The 12314-nt window shown below is 54.9% G+C and overlaps 1 protein-coding gene across 1 annotated transcript; it reads right to left on the minus strand.

The window, feature by feature from the left end:
• Positions 1–549: 549 nt before the first annotated feature.
• On the minus strand, positions 550–10316 carry APLN (apelin). The gene is made up of 3 exons (XM_025431541.3): positions 9929–10316; positions 3760–3931; positions 550–3098 (listed from the first exon to the last, which is right to left on the minus strand). Exons 1-2 carry the CDS (start codon positions 9993–9995, stop codon positions 3765–3767), a joined length of 234 nt encoding a protein of 77 aa, XP_025287326.1. The 5' UTR covers positions 9996–10316; the 3' UTR covers positions 550–3098; positions 3760–3764.
• Positions 10317–12314: the final 1998 nt, after the last annotated feature.

The raw sequence follows: 12314 nt of genomic DNA on the forward strand, positions 1-12314 counted from the left end.
AATCAGCATGAAGCCAGCCCACCTAAAACCTCTTTGCCTAACCAGTCACTCTGACGACTAGTTTGCCTGAAAGTCAAAGTAGTAATTTTGAAAGAAGGCATTTTGTACCAATTTTCCTAAGAGGCACTTCCAGCATAATGTCATATTTTTAAATCATATGTTGCAATCTGCAGCATTTTGTCAATGATGAGATTATTTTGTATGCTTGTGAGTTGTTTTTTCTATTTTATTTCCTATTGAGCAGTTTTATGGCTTTTTGGCAAGTTTGTCTGCAGACCTTTCCTTAAAATTATGTCTTTATATATTTTTTTAAATTATGTCTTTCTAGCCCGAAATACTTGTCAAATCTGTAGAATATCCCACAAGATTTATCAAATGCACCTTTTTGATGATTATGTCTCCTCACCGGGTTGTACTCTGCATTGTGTATGACTGTGTGCACCTAATGAGTTGATTAACCAAATTAGCATGTGCCCATGCTCCTCTCTGTTCGGCAAGATACTGGCCTTTCGATAGCAAACATGAAGAAGTGAGACAGATGGGGCAGAATTGTATTGAACTCCTTGCGTTTTATTTTTCAGACTTTCTCATTCATCAAGCAGCTCTATATTGTGAAACATAAAATGATACATACAAAGTCATTACCAAGTGTACTTATTGCAGGAAACAATGATTTTCGAAAAAGGCAAACTGGCTAAAAAGTCCCGAAAGTGTTCAGAAGTAGATAAAATTAGAAGACACCCACCAAGGATATAAAACAAATTTTAGTAGGAATCCCACCTTTAACCAGAATGTCCTTAAATCAATTGCTTCGTAAAAAGCTTTAAATGACATTGAAGGGGGGCGGGGAAGGACACCCAGATACCAAAACACTTAAAAGCAGGCTGAGTGTTATGTGGACCAGTCATTAAGTGCAGAGATTCCTTTTACGAGTTTGTGGCAAATTGGTTCGAGGCCATTTGACCTGGAATCGATTTGGGATGTAGGCACTTACCTCCGTGCAAGTGCAATATGTGGGCATGGGGACAACCATGGGCCTCAGGGGACAGGAATGCCCCTCCTGAACATGACCTCCAAGAGAAAGGGTGAATTGTCAGCTTTTAACTCTTTATTATAAAGACATATTTACACAGAACAATCTTTACAAACACAGTGAACACAATTATGGGAAGGGGACAATTTCTGAATGAAAAGGGCCTTAATATCTTTGTATAAATTAGTATAAGAATCATACACAACCATTTTAAATAAGACAGGCCCCCAGCTCCCCCCCACTGCCCCCTTCTGCCCTGTGTCTCTGGACTTTACCAGCTTACCCCCTTTCCCCAGGGGGCCTGGCAGCTGATGAGGCAGGAGACGCAGAGAGGAGGAGGGGAAAGAAGGCCCAGTCCCTGGTGGGGGCATCAGTGACAGAAGAGGCTTTCTGGACCCTGGCCAGTCCCCACATCCAGACCACGGGGTGTGGGGGAAGCAGGTGCCCAGCTGCCTCCTCAGGGTGGGCCTGGAAGCAGCAGCAGTAGCAGCAGCAGCAGCAGCGTTAGCAGCAGCAGAGGTGAGGGGGAGAGGCAGTTAGGCAACGTCGGGGTTATTGTGGGACTCGGAGGGCCCTGACTCCCCCGTCCCCACACATACATAGATGGCCATCAGGCTCTTGTCTCCCCTTTCCTCCCTCCTGGGAGGTCTCTGAGAAGGCAACCTGCTCAGACCTATACTTCCTCCCTCTTTTTTTCCTTCCTTCCTTCCTTCCTTCCTTCCTTCCTTCCTTCCTTCCTTCCTTCCTTCCTTCCTTCCTTCCTTCCTTCTTCCCTCCCCGGAGGAAAGGCCACTGGGAAAGAAGGTCCAGTCAATGCAAAGGGAAGGCCAATTAAGGCTCCCTGCTGGCTCCCAGAAATCAGTGTCAGTAGGGGTTGGAATGAAAGCCTCAGTACCTGGGTGGCCCCTATGAGAATACCAAGGCTCTGGAAGTGCAGCAGGTGGGGCAGCTGGCCAGTGACCGGACCTTTGCAACTCAGGTTGGGGAAGGACAGGCAGGGGCAGACTGGGGAGGCAGGAGCAGCTGGGTCCCCCCCACAACCGGGCAGTTCATGGCTGCCCCTCCTTCTCAGCCCCGCCCGCCCCAACCCCAAGAAAGGCACTTAATGTGTTGCGAAAAGATATCATCAAGAGGGAAGAGGACATCATCAAGTGGGAGCAGGGAGACCTGGGTCCTCATTCTGGCTCAGCTGTGACCCTGAATAGATCACCGACCCTCTCCAGGCCTGCTTTCGCAGGAGTTTGCATAAGGGGTCTGAGCAAAGTGATCGCCAAGGTTCCTTTTGGCTCTGACATTCTGTGATTCTTGGCAAAAAACACCCCTGCTTGGCTTTAGCTCCTGAGCGAGAGAGCTTGAACTAGCGGGCAAGGGAGGGAGGGAGTTGGGAGGTGGGGTGGGGGGCAGTGTTAGGAGACAAAAAAAGGTGACAGAGGTGACAAGGTACTTCACAGCCCCTCTCCTTTGTTTCTTCCTTAAGCCAAACACGGCCCGGGGAAATGGCCACAGCAGCTAGTCTTCCTCCTCCCCAAAGCTTTTCCCCTCTCCCTTTTGCCAGAGGACCGAGCCCCATTGCAATGTCCCCCTAAGCACCCCGTCTGCGTCGCAATGCCTCAGCCCTTCCAACCGGCACCTCTGGGTGAGGGGCCAATGGGACTCCAAAGCCTGGGACTGGCAGGAGCCCATTGAAGAAGGCGGTGGCCTCCCAACCCCCACAGTACCACCCCCCCTTCCCAGGCACACAGGAGGCAGGAAGGGTTATGGGCGGAGCTTGGGCTGCTGGATGGGAGAGAGGCGGGGACCAGAGAAAGGGGAAGCCTGGTCTCCAAAGTCAGTCCAGTGAAGGGCCAGGAAGAGGGGCTGAACGGATCCGTGGGAGACAAAGGGAATCATCGCTGAGGCAGGACTGTGCCTTTGGGGAAGCCGGTGGGTGAGAAGAGCTAGGACCATCAGCAGCGAGGACAGGTGCGACAAGAGAGGCGAGTGGAAGTGAGGGCTCCAGAGAAGCAAACCAATCTATGGAGTAGCTAGAGTTGCAGGAGGCGGCGACTCGGGGGCCCCTTCCATCCTAAAGAGACAAAAATGACAAGAGAGAAGTCACTGGCATGTCCTAGGTCAAAGGAACCAGCCGGGCAAGGAAAGGAGACAGCCTTTGTTCCCCTCTCCCCACAACCCTGAACCTAAGCCCAAGGCCCGGGAGTTGATGCCACCTTGTCCAGGCTGGAGGGGTGAGACAGCAGGCCCGGCCACAGGGGCAAGCAGGCCTGTCTTTCTCTGCTACTGCTTGCATTTTTTCTTTCTTTCCTATGGCTCTGGGCAACTCTCTTTCTGTTCTCTGCCTGCTGCCCACCCACCACCCCTGCAAGGCTCTCTGCCTCCCTCTCCCCTCTTTGGTAAAGATCCACCCTGCACATGGGTCGGATACCCTGAGGCCCCCCTCTCCAGCTCTCAAGGCCCCCCAGGACTTCTAGAACTCTCCAAGTGGGCCAGCCTGCACAACCCCAGGTGGAGATTGGCCCCAGGCGGCCAGCTCCTCTCCAGGCCTTGGTCTCCACATCTGTAAAATGCAGGGGTAAGATGGGCACTCTGGAAGCCCCTATGCTGTGTGCCGGCCCAGAACTGCTTGGTGCAGGTGTCTGGCCAGCAATAAGCAGCAGGGTCACTCAACTTCCGGGCTTTCCCTCTCCTGCTCCTTCCGCTGCCCACTGACTAGAGAGAGGCTCAAGTACCTGCTTCAGAAAGGCATGGGGCCCTTATGGGAGAGGCGTGGCCGCTGACGGCGAAATTTCTTCCGACCGCCCTGCCAGGGCCCCGGTCCGTTTCTCGAGCCTCTGGGCTGCACCAGGTGGCGGATATTGCCTTCCTCCAGCGCCTTGCCGTCAGAAGGCTGCAGCAGCGGCCCTGCAGGAAGAGGAAAGCCTGTTAGCTAGGGAGGCTGATGCGAATGGACAGAGGGCTGCGGGCTCACGGTAGGGGCAACGTCTCCACGAGGTAGTACTCATTGAAGCTTCCCTTTGGTTTTATCTTCCATCTTGGTGAACAGTTTGCAATTTTTACACTGGCCTGGGCCAAACCTACTACTCATATCTCGTAATTTATGGAGCTGACTTTATGTCCTTTTGGCAGTTCTACCACGTTTCTGGCAGGGACAAACGTGTTCTTCATTTAGAACATCATTGGGGGGGTACAATCTGGAGCATATGTCTGTACTTGGTTAGGGCACAGCAAGCAAGAACTCCCCATGGCACCCTTATCACAGATGCACTTCAAACATTTCACGCATACAATGAAATGAATCCCCTACCACCACATACCCATCACCCGGGTTCAACAGCTATCCAGATGGAGTCACATATGCATTAGTTATCCCTTTTCTCTTTTTTCTTAGTGGAAGTATTTTACAGCAAATCCAGAACACCACGTCATTGTGCTCTGACATCCTTCAATAGGCAGGTGACCCACTTTGAGATCTCCTACCTCACCCCTGGGCACCTCATCAGTGTTTCAGCCTCACTAAGGCTCCCTTGTTCCCTGTCATCTCCCTGTGGGTATGGCTGGGGTGGGGAGCCATCTCTGGTTCTGTGAGCCTTAAGCTGGGTTCTATTCAGCCTGTGACCAGATTTAGAGGCCAATAAATATTATCAGAATGAATGAGTGACCCAGTGAGTGGACGGCCACTTGAAGCAGCAAGTCTGTGCATCAGGAGGGGTGTAGGCTACTGTTACTGGCACTTCCCCACCGAATGCCTGTCTCCTTTCATCCCCAGATCACACTTCTACCCTGTGTCTGATGTAAATTCCTTCCATTTAAATTCCAGTTCTCTTCTACTCTCTGGGACTCTGCTCTACATCTGTCCACATCTGGCTTAGAGTAGAAGCCTCCAAATGCCAGGCCAAGGCCTGACAAGAGAATCCAAGTGGTGCTGGATGCTCTTGAGTGTAGTGAGGGAGGCTCTCATAAAGGCTGCAGGACAGCCACGGAAGGTGGGCTTGCACTTCAGAAACACGCCTGGCCTCTGGAAGCAGGAAGAACAGGCAGATGAGATGGTGTTGGGCAGAAGGTGGACTTGCAGGGAACTTGTGCAATGCCAAGTCCAGGGCTGGCCTGCAGAAATATGGCTTCTGAGGTCAGTGATCGCAAATCCCAGTCTCTCTCCTCCCACACCACCGGATTCGCCTTCAGCTGTATCCCTGCCCCTAAAGCCCCATTTCCATCCATCCAGGCATCCCCACAACTAGCTCACAGTTTCCATATAACCACCCGTTGGCTGCTAGCCCCCCAGTCATGCCCCTGGCTGCTCTTCCTTTCCCTCCTCCTGTCTCCAGCATCCCCATGCTCTGGTTCCTCTGTTGGCTCCTTGGCTCTAGTGATTCCTCCTCCGTTTGCACACAATTTCCAGGCATTTATCCTCCTCTTGGGCCAAAAGCAGGCGAGGCTTGTCCTTTGGGCCCTCCCCACCCAGGCTCCCAGGGCCTGCTGCTCTCTCAGACACGCAAGCCCACTGCGCACATGCGCACACTCTAGTCCTCCACCCACCTTCCCCAAGAAAAGTCACAGGCCCATTAGGATCCCACTGCTTGCCAGCCACACTTCCGTGCTTCTGGTTGGGGTAGGTTAATGTGTCAGCTCATCCCCTAATAAGAATTAAAACCCATCACCGCAAATGAGACAATGAAAACACAAATTATATTCGCACTTTGGGGAGGTAGGGCAGGAGGCCACTTCTGTCTGTCATAAAGCCATTTGCAAAAGGGCTGGACTGGGGAAGGAGAGAGGAGGGAAGGGCCTTCACTAAGTGCCTCCCCACCCCACTCCCAAACTCAGGTGCTACAGCTTCTGCCTTGTGTTTTGGGGTCCCCTCAAGGCTCTCCCTGACAACTGAGGGGGATAGGAATGATGCTGATGAGGAGTCATACTCAGGGTGGGAAGGACTGTGCTGAGGGTGTGGCCAGGCACAGGGAAGGACCCTAGGGGCCTTGGGTTCTTCAGTTCATGCCCTCTACTACTGGGGGTGAGTGAGGGTGGGCCGATGGCACAGGCACAGCCCCACGGGTAGAGTGGGCATGGAGAAGAGGGTAGGGGAGGACATTACCTCAAAATATTCAGTACTTAGGACTGTGAGTGTTGCTGGCAGTAAGGGAGGGAAGGCTAGGGTTGAAAGGCCTTAAGTGGGGGAAGGCCGAGAACCAGGATGGAGAACAGGGAGAGTGGCTCAGACTCTGGCCAGGGAGACATCTAGACTTCAAGCCTGTAGAAAACCCCCCTGAGCTTCCTGAACAATCAGCCAACCCCCAGAAAGCAGCCACCCAGAAAGCCCCTGGCACGTTGCATCCCATCGGGTGGGGGGCTCACTGTCTTCTTTGTAGCCTGAAGTCTGTAGCTCCTCCCACACCATGATCCCATCACCCACCTGTTTCCTCCTACTTTGGATTCTGAGTCTGGTTCACCCTGAGATAAGCTGACACCTGAAACCCAGGCTTTATCCTGTCCAACTTAGAGGCTGTTGATTCTCATCACTGCAAAGGTCCTGGCTGCCCCAAAGAATCTCCCCTCTAGAAACAGGGGCCATTCTCAGTATGCTTCAATATTTTCTTCTAACTCATTTGCTACTTAGAGGGAGGCTGGGGCAACTCCCTGGAAGAATCTGAAGCCCAAAGGGCCTGGAGCCTCTGCTCTCTGAAGCACCATCAGAAGGAAGCCTGAAGGAAGCCTCAGCAGCTCTCCACGGAGCACCACAGCCAGGGGTGGACAGGGTTTGATGGTTGTGCAGTGTAAACTCCCAACCCCGCCTGCCCATGCACAAAGAGGTGTGTGTGACTTTTCAGGAACATGCCAGCCTCACCAGGAATGACGCACCTGTTTCTCCTCTTGCCGTCCAGTCTATCTTGTGACTGCTTTCAAAGCCCACATGGGTGCTGTGGCAGGGACCCCGCTGACTATGCCCCCTCCACTGTTCTATGTATGATATGGCAGCTCTCTCCAACTGAGGCACCCGTCCTTGGTCCGCTTAGCACCGCTGTCTCCCCCTTGGCCGGAGCTATCTTCCCATGCCAGCTCTGCTGCCCTTGGACACACCACATTCTGGCAGCCTGGCCATTCACTTCACATGCATTAGTCTTTTGCCCCAGAGGCCTGACTCAGGTTACAGGAGTGCTTAGCACTTAGGGACTGGGGATGGAGGAGAGATGCCCCCTCCCTGAGAGGGTGAGGTACAGTAGGCTGTCTTCACACTAGCACTGTGACTGCAGGCTTGGAGCTATGGCTGAGGAGGTGGGGAGAAGGCGGAGGAAAAGGAAGGGGAGAGAGGGGGGCAGGAAGGGGAGAGAGGTGCTCAGACAAAGACCAAGGGACACTTGGCCCTGGCCCAGCAGCTCTCCGACTCGGAAGAGCAAGGTGTATCCCAGGTCAGGAGGCAGTGGAGGAGTTTGAGTGTGTTCAGTGAAGGGAGAGGGGGACATTCCAAGTTGGGACATAGTGTATTGTGGAGGAAGCAAGATTTTCAGGTCTGGGACTATTTTAAAAACTATTTATTTGAGAGAGAGAGCGCAGGAGCAGGAGAGGCAGAGGAAGGAGAAAGAATCTCAAGCAGACTTCCTTCTGGGCACAGAGCCCAATAAGGGGGTGAGAGGGCTTGATCTCATGACCCTGAGATCACAACCTGAGCAAAAACCAAGAGTCGACCACTCAACCGACTGTGCCACCCAGGTGCCCCTGGGCCTGGGACTTTGACTGGAGACTCTGGCTGGGGAAAGCATGCAAGTCTGGGCTGAGGGCAAGGTGGTTCTGGGGTCCCAGGATAGGAGGCAGGAGGAGCAGGACATGAGTACCTGGACTCTTGGCCGGTGGCCACCTGCACAGAAGGGTCCCTCCTTGGCTCCTAAAGATGTCATGGGGTGGAGACAGCAGTGAGAGCCTTGGAAGTGTCCAGTGCCAGGCTGAAGCAAAATGTGAAGGCAACAGATTTACCCACATAAGGGCACGAAGCTAGATGATCTAATGAAGAAGGGTGACTTACAGCAAGAGGCAGTGGGGTCTGGGCCAAACACAGTGTTCCCTCCCTTGAAACTGGCTGTTCCCTTAACCAGCTGGACCCCCAAAAGGGTCCTAGTGGTGGTCAGTTGCCAAAGGGTCCCCACATAGGCTCTGGGGGACCACCAAGTATGCAGATCAGGAAGCCTCAGCTTCCTCTGGGATGCCTTCGCTGTACCCATTTTTTCTTCCCTGAAGGTACAACTTTGTACTGTTTGCCAGTGGTGGTGTCATGTGGGTGTCTCGTCTTGCCAACTGCATTGGATGGTAAGTGCCTGGAGGGCAGGCCCATGTGGTGTCCTTCATTCATATCTTTTGCTCTCTCTTTGCCTGCCTGACAAGAGTTTTTGAGGAAAAGCCTGCTCCCTTCTTACCAAGGAAGAGGCTGACCCAGCACTTGGGTCCTGAAGAAGACCACTGGATAGCTAGCTGAAGGAAGGGGGGCCAGAGCCAATCAATGTACATTCCTGAGAAGCCAGGCAGTGCTCCCAGGGCGAGGGCAGTGCCAAAAGGCAAGAGCAGAGAGAGGAGGCAGCCTGCAAAGAGAGAGAGGTGGAGCCCCGCCAGGCCCCTCAGAGGCTCCTGGGCTGCAGGCCACCGTCCTGCTCTGGAGGGTCTGGAAGTAAGTAGGGCCCCATGCTCTTCATCTAGGAAACCTGCTGCCCTGCCTTCTCCTTCCCTCTGCTCCCACCTTCCTGTGACTCCAGCCCTGGCAGTGCCATTAGTCCACCTGGTTGTGGCCTTTCCCCTTCTGTGTGTCAGGCAGGCAGCAGTGACAGCCAGATCACAGGACTGTGGCACCCCGAGGTAGGAGCTGACAGCCCTAGGAGACACTGACTGCACAGGGAACAGGCAGCCTGGGCTGGGGCTGCCAGGGCATCCGTGGGGCCAGGTTTGGGGAGAGCAAGGGAGCACTAGTGCCAAGTATGCCAGGTGGGGGATGTGGGCAGGTGGGGGAGAAATGTCTCCCCTCCCAGGATTGCACGGAGGTGTCCAGTCAGGCGCATGCTTCCTGGTTTGGTGCCTGGAGACAAGGGGACTAAGGTGAGGGGCGCCTGTGCCTGGGGCCGAGTGAAAGCCGGAGCCAGGATATCGGAGAATGAGTCCTTGGGGAGGCGCGGAGTGTGTGGGGAGAGCCTCCTGTGTGGGAGCAGGAGAGCAGAGCAGATAGGACCTTAGGGCGAGGAAGAGAAGACCAGCTTGGCCAGGCCCTGCCTCTGCTCACATGCAGGCTGAAAGGAGCAACAGCTGGGCTCCACGCCGCCGCCCCCGCCGCGCGCTCCTGCCTATGCAACAAGTGTCACGTCTGCATCTTGGCACATCATCCCGAGTGGCCCGCACCCCGGGCCCGGCGCGCAGCCCCTAGCCTCCAGGGGCCGGAAAACCTTCAACTCGGGAGGCCAGCCCACCAGGCTCAGGTCAGCTCCCTTCACTCACTGATTGATCCATGGGGAGCCGGACATGCTCCCCAGCTTACCCACACCCACACATACCCGCCACCACGTGGGGTGCGGGGAGCGGGAGCCCGGGCGCACACCCGCGGCCGGCAGCTCCGCGGACTTCTCGGGGCCGCGGAGAGGGGCGAGGCACCGGGCGGGTGATGCCTGAGACCGAGCGGAGCACCCTCCCCGCCAACAACCCCCCACAGCCGCCCCTCCCCTCCCTCTCCCCCGCCGGTCCCGGCCCAAGGCGCCCCGTCAGTCAGTCTGCGGCCCGGCGCGGCTGGCGCGTGGCTGCTCCTGCTCGGCTTGTGCCCGGGTCCGGGAGGCGGAGAGCGCGCGAGTTGGGGGCGGAGGGAAGGGAGGGCGTCGGCTGTGGTCCAGGAGCGCGGCGAGGGGCACGCGGGCGAGTGGCCGGGCACGCACTCACCTCCACACGCCGCGGTCAGAGAGAGCCAGAGCAGCAGGAGCGCCTGCACGCAGCGCCGCAGATTCATGCTGCTCCTCGGCGGCCGCTGCAGCCCTGGCCGGGCGCCCCGAGGCGAGGAGAGGCGCGAGCCGCGGGTCGTGCGTGCGTGCGGGCGGGCGCGGAGCTCGCGTGGCTCCGGGGCTGCGCCGCAGGCTGGCCAGCTGCCGCGCTCGCTCGCCGCCTCCTCTCCTGCAGCCTCCCTCTCCTGCCGCGGGGGCAGCGCCGCCAAGCTGGCCTCGGCTGGCGGCTCTGGGGACAGAGGCGAGCTCTTTCCAGGAGGCTGGCTGCTCGGCGGCGGCTTCCAACTGCCCAGGGCCCAGGCTGCCAGCGAGAATGCTCCCCGCTCACTCCAGGGGCTGCATTTTGTAGCTTGTGGCTTGGCCACGAGCCCACTTGGTCATGTGGTCATCGGGAGGGCTGGAGGGGGGGCCAGGAAGAGGGAGAGGGAGCGAGCCTCCCGCACCGCCCCCCTCCCAGCACGCATTCTGCAGCCTCAGCCAGGGAGCGAGAGGGAACCTCGAGGTGGCCACACAACAAAGGCGACACGGCCGTTCTGACAACCCACAACGGCTCCCAGGACAATGCCCTCCTGGCCTGGGGCCAGAGGGTTTAGGAGACCTGAAGGATTTCAAACACAGGAAGCATTTGGGGCGGTGGAGGGGCACACTTAACTCTTTCTCACCTCGCTTCCTTAATGGCTGTCAAGGAACCGGGGCACTCCTGGGAGGACTCAGCCCAGGCTGCCCCCACTCATCCCCTCCACCTCTGACCAGGCTCCTTCCCTCTGCCCCTCCCCAGCCAAGATCCACCTCCTCCCATTAGCCCTCCTTTCTCCTCTGCATCTTCAGCTGGGTTTGTCTTGGGGCTAACTGTCCAGGCTTATGCCCAAGACTGTTTAATTGCCCAGGGCCCCCGGAGGCATCTTCTACCTGCAATGCCCACCCCACCCCATCCTGCCTCCCAGTTCTTCATTCTTGCAATAGCACCTCAAATCTCATCTCATCCAGAAGACTCTCCAGGGTAACAGTAATCCGGGAAAGGCTGCCCCCTTGCCCCCGGATCCTCCTCTTTGCCGTTGGGACAAGCAGCAGCTTCTAGGGTGCCCCTTTCTTGTTCCCCATCATCATGATAGAGTTTACCCAGCTCTGAACAGTCTAGGCTGGATTCATTTTGCCCCTACTTGGGATTCCCCTTTGTAACAGGGTCTTGAAGTTGTTTGCCTTCCCAAGCTAGACTGTCAGCTCTTACAGTCTGGGAGCTCCTAAAGGAAGGGACTGCCTCTTTCACTGGGCTGGGAACCCCCTAAGACAGGACCTTGTCTTCTCATTCTTCTGCATCTTTCCAAAGTTCCCAGTATCAGACTCCGCACATAGGTGGCACTCAACACATGTTAAAAGACTACATCGAAAGGTGTTTCCACATTTCAGCTAGCCAGGCAGATTCTTTAAGTGCAGGTCCAGATTTACACACACACACACACATATACACACACACAAACAGGACAGTGTGTATGTGTGCCATAAGAGATGTGAGATGCTGGTATATTTAAAATCTTTTTAAAATGTTGAAATAATCCAATATATACACGATTTATTTATTGTCCATACCCCCTCCCCCTACCACCAAAACTGTCAGGTCCACAAGAAAGGGATCTCTGCTTTGTTCACAGCTGTATCCCCAAACCTAGAACACTGACTGGGATGAGGTTGATGCTCAATACACAATTTTGAATATATGAATGAACTTCAGGAAAAAAAAACATCCCGATTGCTTCAATCAAGGCAGTACGAAGGGAATAAAATAGGGTTCATGTTAATAGTCTATGGCCCCATTAGCCACAGTACAGTAGGAAAAAGGCAGAGACATGTGAGGCAGAGCACATCATCCATAAGGCCTATGCTGTGAGCAGTGGGCGTTTGTAATATGACATCATTTCCCCTGGTGCCTTTCCCCTGGAAAGAGTCTTTCAATCAGGAGGAAAAACACCCACCTGGCCTCTGGTCTCCACCCTTATCTGCTGTAGGACCTTACTAGTGTCACCTACTTACTGGATTTCATGAGGATGATCATCTCCAGCCTCCCCTCTTCAGGTTTGTAATGGGATTAAATGAGATAAAGTACCTGAAGGCACAGTGCAAATAGGGAATAAACCCTTGTAGGGTCATTTTGAAGAACCGTGATCCTCCAGCCCCTGATTGATCAAGCCTGTGCAACCCCAAATGAGTGCCCCCAAAACTAGATTAATAGAAGCGTTTATATTTAATCGCACCTTTACTAGGGTGTGTAATGGGCTATTGGTTAAGCAGTTAGAGCTGTGCTTTCCAATACAGTAGATAATGGATAACAT

Source organism: Canis lupus, chromosome X, assembly GCF_003254725.2.
Source record: "Canis lupus dingo isolate Sandy chromosome X, ASM325472v2, whole genome shotgun sequence".
In the NCBI taxonomy this organism is placed as follows: Eukaryota; Metazoa; Chordata; class Mammalia; order Carnivora; family Canidae; genus Canis; species Canis lupus.